We start from the raw sequence: 23,401 nt of genomic DNA, 5'->3' as shown, positions 1-23,401 counted from the left end.
CATTAAATGGAGGACAGGAGACAGGACAGAGCTGGCTCCCTACCATCAGGAAGAGATGCAATTAAGGCAAACAAGATCTAGCCCTTCCCTGGTTGGTCACAAGCCTAATAAATTATCAGAATAGTCCAATCAGGAATGTGTTTGTACACCATGATTTTTTTTTTAGGTTTTTTTTTTTTGCTTTTGGGGCATTTGGGGGTTTGGGTTTTTGTTTTTTTTTGTTGTTGTTGTTGTTGTTGTTGTTGCTGTTTAGTTTTGGTTTGTTGTTGTTGTTGTTGTTTTTATATGGGTGTTCTCATTTTGTGTGGCATATATTTCAGTGAGAATAGGTCTAAAGTATGCTACAGGTTTTGGAAGCTGGAGCTGTTCCTCCATTACAGGTTATTTCACCTGTCATATAAAAAGAAACATAGAATTAGACACACAGTCATAAATTTCCTTCTCAGTCATTGCAGAAGTTTTTTAGAACTTTTATCCAATGATCAGCTTAGGTCATTAACGATAGCATCCTGTATAGAGCTGTCTGCTGTGCAAAGTGATTGTACATGTAAGGCTGCTTGGAAAGAGCAGAGTTAGTGGAAATTTTCTTTGCTTGAATATCAATTACTTGTTCAGTAAATAATTCTTCAGAGATTTTCTAGATCATAGTTAAAACACTACCTTTTGCTATTTTAAGTTAACTACTGTGAATCAAACTGAGATAAAACATCTAGACAGCTCTAATAATTTCTAAACTGTCATTTGAGCAATGTCCGCACCATGGGCTGTTGGAATTTTGGTCCAGTTTAGAACAAAAGAAGACTTCAGATACAGTCTCAGTGGAGTGAAGGCACCCAGTCGTGGCAAATATTTGATCAGACATTTGGAATAGGCCAGGAGAACCTTCTGCTTCTGACCTTTTGAGAGTCAAACACCTCCTCAGGCTATCAGAAAAACTTTCAACCAGTACCCACTACTGCTGATGCTTTTCAGTACTGCCCAGGCTGGGCCCACAGAAGAAGAAAACCATGTTCAACCAAAATAAAATGCTACTGGGCACTGCCACTACTGTTTGCTTCTAGGTAGTACCTAACCTGGGCTAGAAATGTGATGTGATGAACCATTATTTCTTAAATGTTCTTCTAGGAATATGTAGGACCTCGTTTTAACTTTTCATAAAGCTTTTCTTAGCTTCTGCTTTATGACCTATGGGACAGCAGGTCAGCCAAAGGGTTGTGTACCTGCTATTTTCCAGGGACAGTACATGACATTTTGCTTTCCCCAGCTGCATGGGAATTCATGCTAAATGTGTTCTCAGTAGTTTCTCAGATAATAGTGTTTGGGATTTTAAACTGGTGGCCTTCTTGACAACCTGTCATAGTGCCAGGTTTGAAGGCAAGTTGCTTTCAGCCTTTCCAGTGGAGCCAATCTTACTCTTTGCTCTGCTATGTGAGCAAAACTTGCTGTAATCTGTGAGAGTGTTCATAAGCATGTTTTTGAGTTAGGAATGAAAAGCTAATTACTTTTTCTGACCTCTCTTTGCAGCCATTCTCTCTTCCTCTCTTTTCTTCTCTTCCTCCAGTGCTTTAACTTTTGCATCATACTCATCAGCACGGGTCTTCCACTCATTTCTGTTGTTCAGCAGCCCATCAAGCATAGGCTGAATTTCCTCATGGAAACGGGAAAACTCCTAAACAAAACACATCTCTCAGTGCAATGCAGTGTGCAGAGGGAATGCTTGTCCATCATACCCCAAGATAGACCCTGACACCTCACATCCAAAGCTGATGCTTTGCAGAAAGCATCAATGGCAGAAAGAGGCAGCCTGTTGCAATGCCTCAGAAAAGGGCAGATTTTCACTTGTGTACTTGTCCCTCTCCCCAAGAGTGGTGCTGCTGCACCAGGACTCAGTCAGCTGGGATTTGAACCCCTGTTGATAAGGGTGGGGTGTGTAAGGGCGCACTTTGCTTACCTTATAGACAAATGTACACACAAAGTCAATGAAACCCACTTGAAGCTTCGGAAGCTCAGCAGCTTTCCTTCGGTCCATCATCGGCTGTGGGAGGACACAAATTCACCGTGGTTTATGAGAACACTTAATTGAAAAACACACCTCTATTTTCCCTCCAAAACTACTTTCTTGTGTCAGCCTGGCAGTTCTGTCATGCTGTCCTAAAGACCACCCATCACAGCCCTCCTCCTCAACTGCAGAGGAAGGAAGAGGGCTCATTTCCACTGCCATTTTAGCAGAAATTTTAGACTGCAATTCAAGTGTCCATGGATGGGGAGGAGAACAAGTTTTTCCCTTGTGGAAATCATATTTTTACAAGATCTTGTTGATTACTATATAATTTGTGGTGTCACTGTGGGTAGAGGGGGTGCATGAAAGTCTACTTTAAAAATCCCCAAACCACACAGGTGGAGGACACTTACAGGAATGACTCCTGCCTCTTTCAATGTTTAATTTATTCATTTTAAAAAATGTTAGAAATGCTCTTCCATTTATCAATAATTCTATGACTCTGTGAAATCTGTGTTTGCAGTTTTCCTCTTTATTAGAAACTCTTCTTTCTTCTGTGACTTGTCTATTTAGTTAATAATTTTTTCTGCAGGGGACCTACACAAAAATCTCCAGGGTGAATCACCCCTTGATGCTTCACAGCCACTGAACCCATCTAACTATTTGGACAGCTGGACAAGAGGCACTTGTCACTGTCAGGGATGCTCTTCACTATCTCAGAACATACTTTTCTAAAGGATTTTGGCAAGCACTGTGATTTCAGGCAGACATGGAGCACTCAGGGCAGCACTGCTTGTGCTGAGACTTTCTGTCTGAACTGAACTGCCTGGTTCTTGCATGTTACTTACAATGGGCTGTTGCTGAAGGACGCTTATTTCCAAATCTCCTTGCTCCCAGAACTCAGCTGCTACCAGGAGAGCTACCTACATTGACATAGAGGGAAAAAAGAAAAGTCAGCATCAACTTCAGCCCCATAACTTGATGCACTTAATGTCTCCATTCTGAGTCAAATCTCACTTCTTATCCTTCTGTTTCTTCTTGTCCAACCATAGCCTCACTCCTCCTCCTGGGAAGGGCAGCTGTGGCAACAGGATTTCACCTGTCTAGTGACAGCTCAACAGTCGTATTGCACTGCATCTCATTAGACCACTGCTCATCTATTGAGAAATTTCCAATGTGTTCCCCATGAGGATTTGCCTACTGGTCACCTTGTGGGTGTTTATTTTTCTTTTTTTCCTGTTGTTCTTTCTTCATGCTGAACAGGAAGGTAGGTTTTATTTCTTTTACCCTCCTTCAAAATTTAGTGCTTATTATTTAGCAATGGCTCAAGTACAGTTCAGGAATGAACTCCTAAAGGAAATCAAACAACTGAGCAAACTGCAGGTAGGTATTGCTATAATAAAGCCAATGTATATGTTACATGTAAAAAAAACTCACTGTGACCTAAAAATCTATGTAACTGAGGGATTTGTTTTGGTTTTTTTTGGTGGGGATTTTTTTTGTAAACATGAATTTTGTACAGAACTCACAACTACAGTCTGAAAGATTGGTTAATACATCAAAACCACAGCTATTCCTTTTTTGGTAGGAGACTTTGATTTAGCTTCTAGGCAGCTTAGAAATTGCATTACTTTGAAGTGTAAGCTACAGAAATCCATCAGGATATCAAGCACCTTACCTTACTCTGGACTTCCCAAGGCTTTGTGATAGCTGACAAGTCACAGGCAGTCATCATCATGGCCCTAAAAACAGGAAAGAAATTAATTTATTCCCTATTTTTTCAGGATCAGGACCCTCATACCCCAGTACTGTATCAGGTATCCCATGGCCCCTTCTGAACTGATAGATGTGCTGCTGTGACTGCCTTGGTTCCGACTGGGACAGTCATCAAAGGCTGCTTTCTTGAATAAAATGGAATTATGATGGGGAACTACTTGCTTCTGGAGCTAAAATGTTTGCTGCTTTAGTGATTGCTGGGCTGAACTCCTTGACTTTGGAGTAACACCTTTGGCTCCCCCATGGGTGTGTAGCAGTGCAGTCTGCAGTGAGGTGGTGAGAGCACTTCACCGCGAGAGCAGGGCATCCTGCAAAGTTTCTGTCTGGTCACAGCAGCAGCATCATGCAGCTCAGGCTAGTTGCCACTGGGAAGAACAGCTAACAGATTGGATGTCCCTGTTTGTGGCCTACAGGGTGATGTGGTAGGAGTATATAGCCAGAAGGGATCCTGCATCTCCATGGGAGTATATGACCAACAGGACACTTATTTGGATGAAGAACCACTTTAATCTTTTTTTCCCCTGTATTTTTCCCTGCTTCTCCAGAAGATCAAATCTGAGTAGCCAGTAATGTATCACTTGCTGACTTTGCAGCACAAAGCATATCCTGGAGCTCTCACCTGGTGTCCACATCACTAACCTTTCCCCAGAGCCAATTACTCACATGACAACCTCTTTCTTTGTTGTCTCCAGAGACAGATACTCAGTCCAGGCAGTCACGCTGTCGTACGTCTTAGACTCATCAACGATCTTTTGAAACATCGTTCGCTTTCTTTGGGGGGTGGGGAGGAAAGGTTAAAAAAAAAGAGAAGAAAAATCTATGAAACAAAGAAACAAATATGCCAAAACCAGGTGGCTGATACTGGTATTGCTAACTCTGCCAGAAGGGTTCCAGTAGTTGCTGTCCTGACTCTTATGTCCTAACAAAACCAAGCACCATCATCTGCTCCCTTAACTGTTGTAAACGCCTTTAAGATGAGTACAGTGGTGAGGTATGAGCAGGTCTTTGAAAGTGCGAGCTACTGCAAGTTATGTCAGCTGAGAAATGCTTACACCTTTGTTTGCAGTAAAAGAAATCTTTTTCCTTACATATGAAGCGAACTGCAGAAACCTAGAGCTACCTGGAGTATTTTTAAAGCTACCTGGCTTTATGTACTTAGTCAGGCATTGTTAACCTTATTTATATAATCTAAATGCATATAGGGAATTCTGAGTAATGGTTTATACACAATACACCCTTGTCTGGAGTGGTATGAGATCTGGAGAAATCTTAGGTTTCAATATTAGCAGAGAAAACAGTTAGGCCATACCACAAAGTGACTTGTGTATGTGTTCTATCATCAATAATCCTGTGTCTTAGCTCAGCCAAGCCTTTGCTTGCAGTTCATGGACCAAGGAGGGCAAGGACCAGTTTGTTCCCAAGTGGTGAGGAAGTGGTGTTATATAGATAGACGATGGTACCATACAGATATTGTACCTCCAGAATAAGTGTTCTGGGTATTACAGCCCCCCTCAAATTTCTCTTTTTTGGACTGTTTAAATTTTGTATAATTATTCTGCAGTGCAAAACACAGAAGCAGTCTCTGGTCTTGACACTGTATTTTGAAAGCACATTTTGAAAGCTCCTTGCTAATTAGGAAGTTATATGTCATTGACTTTCAGCCTCATGTCCCAGAAAGCAGGCACTGCTCGAAGATTTTGGCTTTTTAGGCCCTTGTGTGTGGAATAGACTATGAGCTGGACATTCACCTACAATGAACTACTTGTTACTTGTGTCATTCTGCTGTCACAGAGAAGTTAGTACAGTCCTGGCCAGCCCATTTATCATTTATGAGTATTTTCAGATCTGAAATGCTAGGTAAATAAAACCAAACCAAATCCTGACATTTCTTCCTATAGGGGATCAAATAGCCCTGCCTTGTTGGCCATCTAGGGTTAAAAAGTCATGTATATGATTTGATTAAGTAGACGTTCAAAATTCTTTTGAATTATTTGAGTTCTCCCCCCAGGTCTGAGGTGAGTATTAAAGGCAGCCTCCCAGAGCCAGTGTCTGTGAAGAGAGCTGCTGCACTGGTGGTGGCTTTCAGAGTAAAGCATCACATCTGGCCTTTGTAAAGTGCCAACTGCTTTCTGCCTTTCACACAAGGTGTGCATGACTGACTTACTTGAAGTAGAGTGCCAGGTCTGTGGCTATAATGGCAATTTCCATCAGGTGAATCACATGCTCATGCTGCCTGCGGTTGAGGTTCTGACATATATTCAGTGACTGAAAAGCAAAGGACAGGGCATTGAAAAATCCAAGCTCTATGTTGTTATGAGTTCCTGGCCACCTCCCTTTCCCAAATATGGTCACTTTTTTTTCTTTCAGTAGTTCAGTTTGCTCCTCTCGTGTGCAAGGGGCGTGAGCCCGTACACCACGTGTAGTGCTGTTTCCCCTTTAATTCACTGAGCAGGGGAAGATTCTTACACAGTGCCTACCCAAACCCCATCCCCTGACTCCAATGCAAATTTGCCTGAAATTAAAAGTTAACTGTGGGAATATTTCAGCCTTGGCCCTATCAGAGGGGCTACAGGAGAGCAACACTGTATTTAACATGTTCCTATAGGGATAAAAATGTGTCTGTTGAAGAAACCAAGACATGCATTTAGGAAGCCTATGTGCTTTAGTCCTGGGCAGGCAGGGAGTCCTTTGGAAATGAGGCATCCAAGGATGGAAAGGATGCAGTTTCTCGGCATCCAATCCAGAGAAAGGTCTTGTGCTGACAACTCTGTTGTTAGTGAAAAACATCAGTAAAAGGAAATTATTCGTGCCCTTATACTGCAGTTCATTACCAACCTCCTCAGAGAGCAAGAATTTTCCGAATTCCAGGTGATGTCTCTCTAAAATAGAGGATCCATGAAGTTTAGCTAAAGGATTTTGAGATCTGTTTGCATAAAAGAAAAATTGAAGACATTAATGCAGCACTTAAAAATGAAGTGTCTAACTTTGTATTTAATTTCTGTCACACATATAAGTTCCATTTTTTAAAAAAGGCTTATGAGTTGCACTTTTTAATAAGTAATTACTTCAGTCTAATAAAAGACACTTGTGATATTGCTTATAACTCTTTAGACACTGTGAAAAAATAGTATTCCAACTACAAATTTCACTCCAAATATTGTTTATGATGGCAGTGTAATTACTCAGCTTAGTAAGTTTGTTTAAATCCTGAATAACTACATATTGATATCTGGTAATAGGAATGGAAAAACCCCCAATCCTTGGACACCTTCTAAAAAGCAAGGACACCTGCAATCCTTGGACACCTTGCTGAAAATCAAGGCCCTCTTCTATCAAAAACTTTATTTAATGTTTTTCCAAAGCTCCAGGATATATAAGAAGATGTAGGCAGCAAGCATTGCAGAAGAGCTGTGATCTGACTCCTTTAAGTGAGCAACAGAACCTTGACTAGGCAACAAAATTATGCAATTGTTTATCTGTAGCTAATGACTACCTACTGAGAGCAATATTCTCATAGGTGCTTTGTAGGTAGTGAGGGCAATGCCAAACATGGTGCTTTCTCCATAGATACAGCAAAAATTCATCTTACATCCAGGATGGTTCTGTTGGCATCCTATGTCTCCTGTAATGCTCAGGACACTGAATGCCTGCTCTGCACCTGCTCCATACTCTAACGGTAATGTAGAGTTCTGCTTTAACTCAGAGAAGTTTGCTAGGAGGTAAAGAAAGCCCCAGAGAGCATAGCAAATTGTCCCCACTGGCCAAAGCATAAGCCCAAACACTGCAGCAAGCTGAAAAGCAAGGCTTTTTTCTTATAAAAGAAGGTTGTCACCCTTGTGTGTTAAACAGAGCTGTACTGGAGTTGGGTGTGATCACAGCCAAGCAGGAGCAACAGAAAATGGTTTGAAGTGGTAATAAAATGCTTACTTCATTTGGTAGAGGTTGTTGGTTCCCCTGTGATCAATATCATGGCACAGAGCCGCAGTTACCATTGCAAGGGCTTCGAGGTCGGTGTAGTAACGCTTCAGTTTGCCAGTCTGAGGGAGAGAATTGGTATTCCATATGTTAACATCTCTGACAGGAAAAGGTACTGAGCGGTGACTGCTCTGTGCTGGGGATGTCCTGGGACAGTCCAGGAGAACTGAAAATATTTGTGAACTGAAATGCAGTACACGGCTGACTTAGGTTAAAATGGGGAATCAGCTGGAAACAAAATATTTCAGACCAGGCAGGTACATCTGTGCTGTTTATGTGGTTAATGCATATGTGCAGGGTTGGCTACCCACTGTTATAGAAGCCTTGGCCCCAGGATTCACCCAGGCTTTCAGAAGCACCCCTCCCAGTCACTGGACACAAAGTACTCTTTGAAAAGGCTCTGTGTCTTTCTGGGCAATGTGGTTGTCAAGCTGAATCATACAAAAGATTGTCCACACCTGTGTTTATTCTGGATGGAAATGGAAAGCATGAGTTTGTGTCCATCCCAACCAGCTGACTTCAATCTGGCTCTTTCTGTCAGAATCTACTGGAAGACTGTAAGTCCTGTAGTCTCTCTCCTCTACTCTGCAGAAGAATTTAATCTGCAATCTATTTAACACCATGCACATCTGTATCTATGAGAATTAAAGCTCTCCATTCTTTGGCCAATATTGACCAAAGCTTCCTTCATGTGCAATGCAGTGACTGTCCCTTCAGGCAAATGGAGACCTCATTTAGCAGGACCTGTGCCAGGAGTGACAAAACATTTTCCTGCACCAGGGTTCAAAGGGAGCCCTGCATATTTCTCAGGTGTGACAGAAGACCTGCTGTAAATAAAGCTGTGCTGCAGAATTAACCAGGGTGGTGCTACCTTACCATCAGGAGTGTGAACATGGTCTGTGCAACATTGAAGCCATGACGCCAGTTGTGGTAAGTAATCTTCCGGTAGCCTTTGCTGACAGAGTACACAAACCTTACCAGAACCTGCCGGGGGGGAAGAGGATGTTAGTGTGGGTAATGAAGCTGCTGCCTGTTCATCTTGCAATAAGGGTCATGTACAGAAATCATGGATAAGGTTCAAACCCGCTCTGCAGAGGTAGGCCAAGAAAGGGATCAGAAGGTTCATATATCATCAGGCTACCCTGGCAATGCTGATAGAGTAAAGCCTAGTAGAGAGCAAAAGAGAGCAAAAGTGGACACTAAAATATATCCGGTTTCTAATATTTCTCTCTCTCTCTCTCTCTCTTTTTTTTGGTAAAAAAAAAATCTCACAGAGATGCCTCTGAGGTAAACAAGAATCAGCACCACCTGGAGGAAAAGCAATTTCATCTTACTGTTTGTGAATGTATTGATTTTATTCTGTTTATCTACGTTATCACTTATAAGATTTGTCCCTTTTTCTTGTGATTTATTAAAATTCATGTCTCTCTTCAAGAGATATGGATCCATAGATGTAGAGGAGAATGACATTTATATCACCTAAAGATCTACAATATAAGGCATTAAATATAAAACTGTTCTTTCCTCTGCAGTCTACTTCTCTGTGTGTACTCTCTCTTGTAGCTATGCAGTTTTCTCATTAAAGAGCCAATTATTTATTAATGAGTATTCATTTCTTAAAATCTCAAATATAAGAATCACTGCTATTCACACTTCTTACAGAGGTTAGTTGTTCCAGAGTAGGTATATTTAATATTTTTGACACTGGCATTCTGCGTGTAAGAAGTACAGAGGTAATTCCCATTTACTTCCCTCCCGATCGCCATCCTGACTTTCCAGAGTGAAAACTCTTCCTGCAGTTACCCCCAGATCCCAGTAGATGGAAATCGACTTCGCACGATGTGCAGAGAAATCCCATCGGGAGCAGCAGGGCTGCTGAAATGCCAGTTTCGCAATTCCTGCAGGGTTTTGAACTGCAAAAGTCGTGAGTTGGCAAGTCAGGGTTTATGGGGTCCTTATTCCCAGGGGGTCACACCATTCCTGTCGACAGGTTGGCGCCAGCTGCGCCAAATGAAGGCACATCCATGTTTGCATGGGGATGAAAAACAAAGGGGCTTGCCAGAGTGTGTTTCAGCCTATCTTGGCTGAAAGCTGCAGGTTGCATGCTCTGTCAAAGGCAAGGGGCAGACAGGAAGGCACTCCGCATGTCGTGCCCGGGAGCTGTGTTTTCACACTGCGGCCGTGAGCGGCATTGGACACAGAACGTGCCAGAAGCGTTTTGCAGAGTCCACCACTCACCCATATAGATCTCATGGCAAACCACATCTGTGGCAGGCAGTGAGGAGCAGAAGAGAGCAGAAGATATGCTCCAGTCCCATATGAGAGGCTGTTCCCTGCCCTCAGCGGGGCGAGGGGGCCCAGGACGCACGACCCCCTCCCTGCGAGCCCCCGTGAGCCCGGTCCTGCGGCTGTTCCGTGCCGGCACGCACGGGGACCTCAGCGCCAGCTGCAGCATGGGCGAGTGCATCCAAGACAGGAGATGTACTAGCTTTTGCCAGCTCATACCTCCTGTGGGATCTGGAACTTTTTCACCACGCCAAGCTCGTAGTACATCTGAATGCCACACTTCACCAGCTCTAGCTCAGTGCAGTCAAAATCAGAGAACCTGAACTCATAGATTTCGAACTTAGTGGGCCCCGGGAGTTCTTCTTTCTGTAAGAGAGGTGGGCTGGTTTATTGCTGTGTTGCTTATGCCATTCCTACGCTTTGCTGAATAAAAATGTATCAGTCTGACTCTGCTTTTCTTTTGGAAAATAGCACATAAATAGACTGAAATGAAGCTTTTCATGATAACCCCTTAGTGGAGGAAGAGGGAGGGCAGTTTTGTGCAGGAAACATTGTTTGTTTCCTGTTAAGCATTTGATTTTATATAGTTTGAAGACTCAAACTGGGGGAAGAATTACAACCCTCCTTAATTACTCTGAAAAACAAGCCAAGGTGGCTGATGTATTTCCAGATGGACTTTGAAGTCCTTGAGATAAAGAGGCAGAGGAGCTGTGGGAGGCACGTGCTGACACATACTAATGATAATCTCAAACTCAGGCAGCAAAGGAGGGCAGGGTATGCTGTGCCTTCACCCTTTGCCAAGTAACAGCATGCCAACACTAGGAACTCTTCCCTACATCTATGCAGGCAGAATTTGCTTGCCAGGGCTGTTCTTTCCAGCAGTGCATTGTTCTTACCAGAATGCTTGCCAGCTCCTCTTCATCACACTCACTTGGCTCCTTCCCCAGCTTTTCTCGTGTTGGCTGCAAAAAGCATGGGTGTGTTAAGAAGACAACTGAACCCTCCTGGATTTCTCACTGGGCAGCTTTGGGGCAATCTAGGGCAATTCTCATATCCAAATTGTACTTCTTTCCTGGACCTTACTTCAATTTCTTGTCTTTCAACACATTTTTCTGGTAGCGTTCTCCCCCTCCTAGATTTTGTTTTGTGTTTCCTTCACTTGCAAATATCCCCCTAGAGCCAATGTCACAGCTGGGTCCTCTAACTTCACATTCTCAGCACAGAGGAGGTTTTGAGGAATAAATCAGTCTCTGTTCCACTCCTACAGCCCTTCCCTGAGTAGCACCTCCAAGGCTGGCTTTGTTGAGGAGGTTAGAAAGAGCACAGTGGCACAGTGTGCCAAGGAGGAGGGCAGGCCACAGAACAAAAAGAAAGATTCATTCTGTCCCTGTGCAGTTACTAGGGCCCAGGTGCTGCCCCCACATCAGGGTGGCTGGAAGCATCTCTGTGAAATGGGAGACCTGTGTCTGTGTCACAGGTTGTGGGCCAGGCCAGTACACTTGGGTGTGAGCTCCACATTGCGAGGTATTACCAGAATTTCCTGGATTTCATCCTTGTCACATTTCACGTGGTAGAGCACCATGTCCTGAGCAATGTCCTTACGGTTCTCCAGCTTGTTCATCTTATCATATGTGTCTGTGTTGAGTACAGACCAGCCCAGGAACTGTGTCAAGGACTTGGTAAGGGGAAGAGAAGGAAACAGAGAAATAGCCATAACATCTGCTCCTCAAAGACACAGAAATATGACACTGTGTGATACATTTTTAAAGAAACACAAGCTGGACTTTGTCCAAAATTCTAGCAATGAGCAACCACATCTTTGCTTCCAATTGTGACATGCTCCTCAGCAAAGCAGTTCCCCTGCTGTTGAATCTGCCCAGGCCTTGACGGCATCGATTCTGTGGAGGTTGAAGGACCCTCGGTCCAGTTCAGAGTACAGAAAATTATTTCTGTGTTTCTGCAGGTGTCTGTGGAAATGTTTCTGTCACAGTGGTGATAGCAGATCAGGAGCTCTCACATCGAAGGAGAGCAAAGGGGCCTCATCACCTTTCACATGTATTTACTCACATCCTGTGCTCGCTTTAAACTTGCTTGCTGTCCAGTGGCCAATTCAAACTGATTTTTTTCCCATGGTCTTTTTGTTTGATAAAAAAAGTCTATTTCAGGAAATGTCCTGATTGATAACAGGTGCCAAGAGCTAAATATTTATATTTCATTGAAACTACCATAGGAACATTTCTAAGGAGCAAGGTCTTTAATCACAGCCACTGTGGTAGATTTAATAGCTGGCCTCTCTTTTTTATCCCAGCTGTATAGATAATTTTTGTGCCATTTCACTGTGGGACTTGCCCAGCCAGTGAGAGCCAGCTGGCAGGTATGTGAATACAGGTCAGAATGGTTGTGTTGGCACACAGTAGATGCTCATGGCTAGGAGTACAATCCAACAATGCTGAAAAAAATCACAAGAACATAGTTGGGTTTCTCATACCGAACTCCCCCAGTATGTCAAACAGTTGCCTACACAATGTTCAAGCTGATGTATAACACCTCTCTAAGCAACAAAGATACACATTTAGCTGCATAACACTCAGGATGCTTTGCAGATGTACATGGAAAAATAGTGACCTCTTCAATTATATTAATTTCTTCCAGCAAGAAACTATACCTCCATGAGGGTTTCATCCTGTTCATCAAATGGTTTCCCATCTTTTCTGTTATAAAATGTGACGACACCAACAATTTCTTCCCTCTTATTCACAATTGGCATGGAGAGAACGTTTTTGATAGTCCATCCTGATTCATCTAGAGGACCTTCCTTGAAGCAACAGCAAGCAGAGAGACATCATGAACTTAATATGTTTTACGTATTATTCTCATGTTAATACATGAGCACTCCAATTTTACATTCAGACTACAAGCAAAAGAAGTATTTATATGCCCAAGATTGACTCTACATTACATTTTTTGCAAAAAAATGAAGTTGAATCCTTGATAGAATTGGAAGTTTTCACAATACCTGAAAGTTAAACATCTCATCTGCAGCAGCATTCATAATGTTGCAAATCTAGGGGATCACAAAGAAAAAGTATTACAATATGGGCAATGAGAAGTTTGACTGCCAAAACAAAGGACTGAATTGCTGAGAAAGCTGCATGAGTATTATTCATGTCAGAAAGACTTGAGGAATCCCAGATTAAGTACTTACAAATCCACTTTCAGCCACATAGGTTGGCAGTCCAGTAACTAGTGCCCAGTGATCCGGGGTAGGATTTCTAATGAAAGAAAAATGTATAAGGGACATTAAAGGTATATATTTACTGAAAACAGATCATGGAGCTGAAGTGCGTTCCGTTGATTGTATAATCCAGGTTTAGACCTGGAACCCCCAGTTCATAACTGGTTCTGTTACTTTCAAAGGATCCATATGCACAAGCAAAAATTTTCTACATAAGTAAATACTTTCGCTTCAAGGATTCAAAACTAAACAACTGATAAAATATCGGTTTGCAGATATTTTATAAAAATTCATTCCTAGAAGTGAAGGCCATGCCTCAGACCTTCAACACAGAGAATGATAAAAGGAGATTTCTGGCTAAGGATGCCTGCCAGCCTGAACTTTGAACACTGCTGTACCCAAGAAATGGGGACCTTTTTTGCACCACAAACTCTAGTGTAAAGTGGTGTTACCAGAACTGGGGAAAACCTCTCATATGTCAGATTTGCCTAAGCTGCCCAAGGCTCCTCTGAAAAATTCAGTGACAAGAAGAGAGAGCAGTTCTTAGAAAGAGGGAGTCCCAATATGTCAGGATGGGAGAAAAGGCCAGAGGTAGCCTTAAAATGGGGTCAGTGATAGAAGGAGTGGAGAAAAGCAAGGAAACCTCAGCACAAGAGCATCCTGGATGAGTCCCAGTCACAGACACAGGGAAGGCATAGAGGAGAGTGATGCCTCTACCTGGCAAGGACAGCAGAAAACTGCAGGCAATCAAGGCAGTTCACTTCTCCACCTGAAAAGAATCACTGGTTGCAGTGAATTTTGGAGCCTAACTTCTGAGTCAGGATCCCGATGTCCTTGAGGAAATCTTTATCCTGAAGAAATGTGAGTTGAGGTACCAACTTACATTCTGACTCTCGATCCTCTATCAGTCCTTTACATTTCTCCACATGGATGTCTTTAAAACATGGGGAACCTTGTTTTCAGCTACACCCTGCGACAGTACCTAGCATCCAGGGACTGGGCACTTACGGGATGACTTTAATGTCTTCTTTTCCATGTAATATGTAATCGATGACCTTGTAAAAGACTATTTCCTACAAGTGAAAAAAAGAGTGGTGTTAAAATGAGTGGTGAGGCAATCCATCTGGAGAAGAGAGAGTAAAAGAAATCTTGTTTTCACGTACCCTGCCATCCGGGGTTCGAGGTCCTGAGTAAGGAGGTACTTCTCCCAACAGGACTGGCCACAGGTCAAAAAACTCCTGGTTTTAAAATTAAAAATGTATGTTTAGAGTAGAAAACTGCATTTTGTCTTGACCCTCAATGCAACCATTGCTCTACCATGCTGGTTTTGGTGTTGTGTAAACAAGGCATGAAGTAATAAAACTAATTCAATGCTAGGCAGCAGAATGATACCTAGATATCCAAATGTTGACGTGTCAGGTGCATTTATATGGCTGCATATTACCATATACTGCCTATACACAGAGTGCTGATTCATTCAGTGAACTGTGAGCACTGGCTGTACTCAGAGCAAACGGCTTCAACAATGTTTTTGTGTTCTTAATTTTCCAAAGTGTGACTATTGCCTGACCTACTACTCGCCAGTTTGAAGAAGCTAAATACTTATTTTGGGGTTTTTTTCTTATGCTACATTATAATATTGATCAAAGTGCCTTTAGCTTACAAAAGATCTTTTAATATACCTCTTTACAAGACAATATGCTGCAAGAGCTCTGTCAACAAGACAGCCTGGCCATGGGACAAAGAGGGTTCTACTGGCAAGGATGCTGTGTAACCCCCACACAAAGTCTGCCAAAGGTGCAAACCATCAGACCAAATCAGAGGTAACTTCAATTCTGTCAGCTTGTTTTCATGAAGCCAAATTTCATCTGAAAACCTGGATATCATGAGCATGAATGAGTCCTTGAGGAAGGTGGCTGTTTGGTCACAAGTCACTTTGTGATATGGCCTAGCTCTTTTCTCTGCTAATATTAAAACCTCAGCTTTCTCCAGATCTCATGCCACTCCAGGCGAAGGTGTACTGTTATAAATAGGCCCTTGTTTGCTGATGGTTCCACAAGTGTCTCACTATACTTCTGATACCCATGGACTTTGTGAGGTTTTGTTTGTGCTGCAGACTGACCAGGATTGCCAAAGTCAGACACCTCTTCCCCTCCTCTGTCTTCCCAGCCTCCAACTCTCCCATTTCAGTGATAAGCTCTTCCCCTTTCCTCTGATTTCATTAACCCATTATCTTAATCTTTGTACAGTAAAAAAATGCCAAGCAAAGTAGGAACAGTGGCTGAAGGTTAGCTCGCACTTTTACTGACGCAGTAAGTCTTATCTGCCTGCATCACCCCTCGGTGGATAGCAGCAAGCAGAAAGATGCACAGCACACATGTGAACACTCACCTTCTGCTTTGTCATGTCCAGAAGACCAACTGAGTATCGGTCACAGTTCAGGTATGCCCTCACCGTGTAAAAAGCCTTGTGGAACTGCCTCTCAATGTCCGTCAGTTCCTCAAAAACCTTATTAGCTGACCACAACAGCACCTGCAGGATATAATGAAAATGTAAGCACAGCCTTTCTTGGAGAGATGGGCTTGTTGGGTTATGGTTCCTGAAAAGTGCAGGAAACCTACCCGCTTGTTCTCACTGGGAATTACTAGGGAGAAAGAGTCAGGTCATCACAGTGTTGTGTAGGAGTCAAATGTTACCAATACAGCATAAAAAAAGTAGCAGTGTCAGGCAAAGAGCTGTCCCCATTTAAATTTTATATCCATTGGTAAAATGTTGCATCCAAAACCAGTTAACACCAAAAGCCATTGCAAATTCCAGAGGCTGGTGTTTGAAATATCTGAGTTAACACATTCCTGAAAGTGTTTGAGCAGCTGTTTCATGTGTGCAACAGCCTGTGATGCTTTTTCCCATCTTCTGGTACATTCTACAGAATGTAACAACCTCAAGAAAGCTGTTGCTATTAGGCTTTTTCATTTGTAAAAGCAGAGATTACACAAATACTGCTCTGAAATGGTAAGGAAGTAATCCATCTACACTCTTGCTCAGCTTAGTTAATGCATGTGTGCCTGTCTCCCAGTGTGTGTCTGGCTCTCTGAGCCCAGGACATATGAGGAGCCATGCTTCTGAAGCATTGAAGCTGCAACTTGAAGCAGACTGGACCTGTGCTTTGAACAAGAAATACTGTTACATGGCCACAACTGGAAAAAGTACATCTCACCTCTTCACTGGGCACTAGTAGATTTTTTTTAGCAATTCTGAGCTGCACTGGTCTCTGTTTCTAATCCATAAACTGGGACAACTCTGCCACTTGTATGAAGACTGAGTTCGGTGTCGGTATCCCTCAAACAGGAGAGTGGTGTTGTCATACCAACCATCGGATAAACATGAGAAGCAGTTTAGCCTTTTGGCACTTTACAGCATGCAATAAATACTGAAAGCCACAAGCCCCGTAAGAAGGACTGAGAGAAACAGCTGAAATATATCTGACTGATATAAAGAAGTTGGTAAAAAATTATTATATGGTGTTCTAATAGGACTTTTGCACAGTATCTGAGCACAAGCAGACTGACCTGTCTTTGCACAAGCTGTTTTACCCACAGTATCACCCAATCTTTGCTGTTGGGATTTGCAATATTAAAATCCTAGACCACTTTTGAGAATGTAATTTGCTCACTCTGTACTTCAGTACTTTAAAATCCCACACAATGAACTATAATAACTTTCACATAGCCCTGAAGACCTGTATTAGTCAGAGGTTGGACAATGGAGCTATTGGCAGAACTAGAGCAGTGCATCCTGCATCTCCTTCTTGCTTTCCTCCCTTTGTGTGGGACCTGCTCAGACAGCAGTAATAGATGAACACAGGACTCCTGGATCCAGTCCCAGACCAGAAGTACTAGGCTTTCACCTCATGGGCCTCCACTTTGTCTTTTAGCCCCTTTCTTACCCTGACTAGTCCTACTGCTAAGCTCTCCACAGAAAAAAAACTTCACTAGTTCTACCTTAGTTAACAGTTCATCATTGCTGGTATTACTGGACCATCATTCATGTTTTTGGTAAATGAAAAAATTAGGCAAAGCATAATAAATTAATTAGAAAGTATAGGTGCCATCCAAAGCTCCAAAATTAACTTTCATTCTGCATCCACTTTGCTGAAATAGGCATTTATTCTCTCCCCATGGCAATCCCATTGGAGAATAGAGCGTGGCTGCCATGAAGCACAGATGCAATTCCACGTCCTCCTGAGTGACATCTACTGCCTGCTGCAGAAAGTGATTGCAAGGATTCACATCCATGCCAATAATAAATCTGACAGTCCTACTGCAACCCAACTAATAAGAAAGTATGGTGACAGAATTTCAGTCCAGAATATACTAAACCACTAACATATGCTCTTTTCTACTGATGGAGGCCAATACAACATGCATATGACAACAATTTTACTGGCTCTAAGAGGAAATTCAGTGGCACTTATAATGAGCAGATGGAGGGAAAAATACCACATTCTTAAGTGTTTCAGAAAGTGTCTTGATGCTGCTGTCTGAAATGATCCAAGAGTGCTTCACAGCCTGAAATAAGCAAAACACCTTGAGGTCAGTCCTGCTGAAAGTGGTGCCACTGCCTGAGGTCCTGCAGTTTTGCCAATAGCAGAAGAGAGAATAATGAAGGACTCTGGGAAAGAAGCAGTATCTGAAAGCAGTTGAGGGCATCTCTTTATTTCTGCTGTTCAGGGACAAATCTCTGAAGAAAATCAGATTCACCCTTTAAATCAGAAGAATTATTTAATTTGATTTTGAGATAGCCAAACTGCATTTTCACTCTTACCTGGCCTCTTCGAGTCTCACAGTTGTGAAGATAACTCAAGTGATAAATTTTCAAGTTCAAGGATGCAAAATTCAGATACTTCAGAAAAAGCTGAAAAGGCAAATTGTGGGATTGAATTGAACGCAGTAGCAACTTCATGTGTACTGTATTTCATAACACTGCTTTACAAGCATCAGGGTAATTTCCAAGGATAAATGCTTTGCTTTGCACTGCCATGACATGAGACTTATCCCACTGTACCTTCCCTGAAAGATCTGAGATAAACATTCTCAATATAAGCCTCTTCTATGAGTGTGTGAGTGCCCTTAAGGGAAACTCACACCAGTGGATCTTCACTAAAGCAGGCATCACTAGGATAAAAGGATTTCTATCACACAACAAAAATAAAGCTTTTTGATAGGAATTCAGCTACTGACCACTTACTGTTTCATCAGAGCTGGTGAAGTGTGGGCCATTCAGCTTATTTATAGCCACAATGACAGCAACCAAGTCTTTGCCATTCAAGATGGGTGTCGCAAGGATGTTTTTTGTGGTGTAGTCGGTGAGCTCATCAACAAATGGGCTGAACTGGGCACACTGTTTAATAGACAATTTACAAATAAACATTTTTCACAACGTGTCTTGAAACCAAGTCCAAGCACAACCCCTTAAAGTAAGCTGCCTAAAGAAAGTTTTGCTTAAAAATTACTGAGGAAAAGGAATGAGTTAGCAGAAAACTGGACCACGTACAGATAATAAAGCTAATATCAAGAGCAGAGGATGTGGCTTTTAACTGCAACACGTGCACGTTTAACTTTCTGTGAAGATCTTGCCAATCATAAGCTTTAACATGTCAAACTCTCTCAGGACAAGGTCAACTCCACTGGTTATTCTCAGATCAATGGCATTCTTCATGGTGCCTCCTCCATCCATTCCTCTGACTTCTTGCTAGCACTGCGGAGTGGGTAGAGCCAGGTAGCACTGCATAGCAACAGGGTATAAACCAGTGCACTCAATGGCAAGTTCACACACTCTCATTTTTCTTCTACTTTTACCATGAAGCTTGTTGTCAGACTGCAGCATCTACCCCTAGTTTCTCTTAAAAAGTGGAGAAAGAGTAGTCCAGGGCAAGCAGTTGGCCAATCACTTCACCTACAGGGCCTTATTGATACCATCATCACCTGCCATGGGGGAGTGCAGGGATGGTCTTGCTACCAAAGATATTCTCCCAGCTCAGGTGAATAAATTGTCATCTATAAGTCATTCTATTTAGGTTAGAAAAAGCCACACAACTCTGATCATATTCAGAAGGTTGCACCAGAAAAAACGATCACTCCCTGATGAATCTTCTCCCCATACATTCCCCATTGTTGGCCTTTTCTGCCAAATGGGCTAGACCAAGCATTTAGCCTCTGGATCTTCTTCAAAGGAATCATATTATGACAATGTCTAAAAGCACCAGAATTGGAGCAGAGCATTTGGCTCACAGATCTGAAATCCTCCCCCGTATTTGGAGAAACGTCAGAAATTAAAAAACTTTAAGATTTAATCACATTCTGATGCTTCTCCCAACACCAACAATATGTCCATCAAAAAAGAACCCAGGCTGCAGAACAAAAACAGTGTTTCAGCGTGTTCTGTAGAAGACAAAGATTTGCTGAAGGATTGAGATATGCCTACACTGAGCAACAAATGAATGAATAAACAGATGGTCTCTTTGTAACTAGCAAACAATAGATGGAGTAATCCCAAATGCCATATTTGGGTCACGTGGATTTTAGTTTTATACCTATGATTAGAACAAGCAGATTGTTATTCCTGCCATCCAGGTTCACATGATTGAACCAGAAGTATGGGGAATAAATACTGTCATGAAAGCGTAAACACAAAACATTAAAATCCCTCAGGTCCTTCCTGATATTGCAGATTGCAATTTTTGCTGGAAGAGTTTTTTTAGTCTAAGATTGTCTCTTGCTGCTTCTGATGAAGATCACCCGTACACAGCTTGCAGTTAACGGCTCTGGGGTCCACTCCATCTGTTTGCTAGTGGTGCCTCTAAATGCCCTTAGCTAAACCTTCATCACAGCACATATTTTCCAAGTTCTTTTGTCATGGAAAACCCTCTTTGGATTCACTGTAAAGAATTTCTGTCTCTGCCATTTACTCATAGAATATAAAATTGCATGGAAAATTCTGTGTGCATTCATTTCAGATCTGACAACTTGACAACTTCACTCTCCTCTGCTGGACAAATGTGATTTTTTTTTTTTTTTAGTTAGCCAGGCAAGGTGTAGCAGTGCACTGTTTGCAAGCATTCATACCTAGTGTAATCAATATGCTTAGTTTCACCTCACCCCATAAATGAAATTGGAAGGGACTTTCAGACTTGTTACTTATTTCCAGGTACACCACAAGGGCTTTCACCAAGCTCTGTGGTGTGCCACTGTGTGCCACTGCCTCTTGACCCCTGTGAGCCTCTCTTCTACCCAGATAACAAATAAATCAAGCATACCTCATGGACATCCTTGATGTTCATGGTTTTCTTGGTCTGAGCAACGTGGCCCACAATGCCTATGTCCAGTGGATAGACAATCTCGCAGTCTGGGGCCACCAGGCATTCCTCCAGAGTACTTCCCTCCTGGATGTTGAAAAGCCTTGTTGCCAGTTCAGGAGTGCCATTTCTCTGCCTGTACATGAAGAGACTACAGCGGTCAGCGTGAATAAGGGACCTGATTCTTCTCAGGGTCTTGAAAACCACTTTCTCCATGTTGATGCTTTCTTGCATGTCTTGAATCAACTCAAAAAGTATTTCACTCTCATTGTTATCCCAGGACTCCGTTTTTAGTTTCTTCTCAAAATACTGCTTGGCAAAAGCAGGGTTGCCATCAAGAAACTTCTCCACGTCGTCTTCACTAATGCTCATTGTGGATGCCCTCGACCTTGTGGGTAGGTGGTAGTCCAAAGATGTGCAAGCAGCACTCTAATTTCTCATGTGTCTCTTAAAATTTTGTAACTGAAGATGCTGCTTCTGGATAAACCAAGTTTGAGGTATCCTTGCAAAGAGAGCTTGTCATCAGGAAGATGTATTCCTTTATAATGCTGAAGGTGAGTCTGTGGGAGGACAGATCTTCTCAACCAAAGAGATTAGATGAGCTCTTCAAGAGCTTTGGGTCAACTTTCCTCTTCTTAATCTAACTGCAAACAAAAACTGAGTGCTCACAATGTCTGAAAACACTCTCCTGTCTCTTGATAAACAGAAGACTTACTGAAACAATTCCGTTGAGGCAGCAGCAAAGGGAAGGAGTGTATCTCCTAACATTGAAATAAGCTCTTTAAAGTCTAATTAAATATATACTGCTTGGGCCTAATCCTTGGCTAACAAGGTGACCATCTTATTATTTCTGCTCTCCCAGCTCCCAGCAATAGTAGGAAGTGCATTCTTTACAAAAGTCAGTGGCCAAAATAAAAATAGTAAAGTAACACTGCATTTTTAGGACTCTTTCTACTATTGCCTAGCTCTATAGCAGCTCCTGTAAGGTTGTTCTCTAAGGGAAGCACCAATCCTGAATGGTTTAGTCCAGGGTTTGTACTGAACTGGCAATGTCTATGGTCTTTGCTTCTAGCTAGTAAGAGCCACGACAGGAAACTTGCTTCTTAGTGGCATCCATGTAAGAAGGAACATGACGAACTTCTGTTTGGGGTTGCTGAATTGAGGCATTCTGAGGAAATGTGGGAAGCCCTGCAGACAAAATGAAAACCAAACACCAAGCAATCTGGGAAGGTAGAAAAATTTCCCTCATTACTACCCGTGGAGAAAGGGGGAGAATTATGGCTGTGAGGAGAAGAAGTTTTTTCACATCAATGAAGCCACAGCACTGCAAACATCAGGTTTGGGTCAGTGTGATGCTGAGAGGCAAAACGCTGCTTCAGAAGAATTCAACAACACACAGGAGGTTTCATTACTGGAGAACATGGGTGAATCCCATCTACTACATTGCTGGAAAATAAGCAACCCTCACCTGCTCAAGGAGTGAGGGTCTAAGGGCCCAGGCTGCCTGTGTCTGTGAATATTGTCCCTTCTCCCAGGAGTGGTCCAATCCTGCCTGGGGGGAAGGTGGCTTGTTGTGGTAATTCTCAGCCAGGATATTAGAATAGAATTACTGCTCAAAAAGGCTTGGAGGAGGTGATGTGTGCCACACTGCCTTCCACAGCAATGTTCTAGCAGAGGAACAAGGACCTGCTCAGATCTGGCATGGTGGGGGGCTGCTCCAGGCTTCCAGCATGGGGTGCATGGAGCCTTTTTGGGACAGGCAGGACTGTCCCAAGCACAGGGCTTGGTGGCAACAGGGAATTTTAGCATGGACGGAAGCTAAAATTCCCTGTTGCCACCAAGCAACAGGGCAACAGGTTGCAGCCAGCTCAGCAAGGTTTCACATGTTGCAGCAGTTTTCTGTGTACAAAGAGTTGCAGAAAGAGCAAGAGGCAATTTTCTTTGATTGTGAATTGAGACAACAGCAAGAACTAGCAGAGAAATGAAGGTGGAAGACAGCTCAGGTGAATGAGACCATGAAATGAAAGTTTCAAACTGGAAAAAACAGGCCATTTTGTAAATTATGTCTTCCTGTTAATCTTAAACAAGAGAAAAACAGGCAGAAAATGTGTAAGTGTGGTGAAATTATTGAAGATGTGTATAAAAATACCATGAACAAGTAAAAATAAAAAGTCAGAAAACTCAAGATCAAACACGAGGTTAAATTTAAGAACACAAAAAGCAATGAATATTTTCTGTTTTATCATATAAGGAAAAGCAAGACTATCAAGAAAAGTACTGAAGAAATGGAGTTTTTAGAGGGTTGTGTTAAGTAACCTCTAAACTCTTGATGACTTTTTCTGACAACTAATGGAGGATCTTCTGAGGTTTTGAAAGTCTGGGGAAAAGTAGATGCAATGATGCTTTCAGCAAAATAGGAAAAAATAAAGAACTGGATAATTCTACAATAAATAGTTTTGAAAGTTTGGTTTCTAAGAAAACACAAAACCAAACCTGTTTATCTACATAACTAGAGGAGACAAATAACAGCCAGTGTGACTTTATCAAGAGCAAACTGTGTCATACAACATAGTTTCGTCTGTGGCTGAGTCAGGAGTGTCTGGACAGAAGGAAAGTAATGGCTGTCACAACTCTTCACTGATGAGGAAATAACATAATAGATATTTTGTGTCTTACAGTGAGGGCTTAGACAAGACAGTGAGAAAGTGGTGGCAAATGAATCTGAAAGACAAATAGTTTGTTTTAGAAGCTCACTAATGAAATGTATAATTTCTTG

General features: G+C 42.3%; 1 protein-coding gene across 1 annotated transcript; it reads right to left on the bottom strand.

Moving 5' to 3' along the window:
* Positions 1-158: 158 nt before the first annotated feature.
* PDE6B (phosphodiesterase 6B) lies at positions 159-20,997 on the bottom strand. Its single transcript, XM_036403349.2, has 22 exons — positions 20,587-20,997; positions 18,519-18,671; positions 18,096-18,185; positions 15,663-15,803; positions 14,435-14,509; positions 14,280-14,344; positions 13,242-13,308; positions 13,053-13,100; positions 12,702-12,851; positions 11,568-11,711; positions 10,933-10,998; positions 10,256-10,402; positions 8,627-8,734; positions 7,703-7,812; positions 6,611-6,698; positions 5,940-6,040; positions 4,439-4,546; positions 3,678-3,741; positions 2,848-2,922; positions 1,952-2,035; positions 1,513-1,669; positions 159-390 (listed from the first exon to the last, which is right to left on the bottom strand). The coding sequence occupies exons 1-22, from the start codon at positions 20,995-20,997 to the stop codon at positions 332-334; spliced, it is 2,511 nt and encodes an 836-aa protein (XP_036259242.1). The 3' UTR covers positions 159-331.
* Positions 20,998-23,401: the final 2,404 nt, after the last annotated feature.

This window comes from Molothrus ater, chromosome Z (genome assembly GCF_012460135.2).
Source record: "Molothrus ater isolate BHLD 08-10-18 breed brown headed cowbird chromosome Z, BPBGC_Mater_1.1, whole genome shotgun sequence".
Classification (NCBI taxonomy): Eukaryota; Metazoa; Chordata; class Aves; order Passeriformes; family Icteridae; genus Molothrus; species Molothrus ater.
This window is presented reverse-complemented; position numbering and strand designations above follow the sequence as displayed.

Excerpts from the sequence above, each read along its gene's own strand:
- PDE6B (XM_036403349.2), bottom strand. The coding sequence starts at position 20,997 with ATGAGCATTAGTGAAGACGACGTGGAGAAGTTTCTTGATGGCAACCCT. Across the intron at positions 13,309-14,279 it reads GAAGACATTAAAGTCATCCC|AAATCCTACCCCGGATCACT; the intron begins GTAAGTGCCCAG and ends TTCTTTCATTAG. Across the intron at positions 4,547-5,939 it reads GACCTGGCACTCTACTTCAA|AAAGCGAACGATGTTTCAAA; the intron begins GTAAGTCAGTCA and ends CACCCCCCAAAG.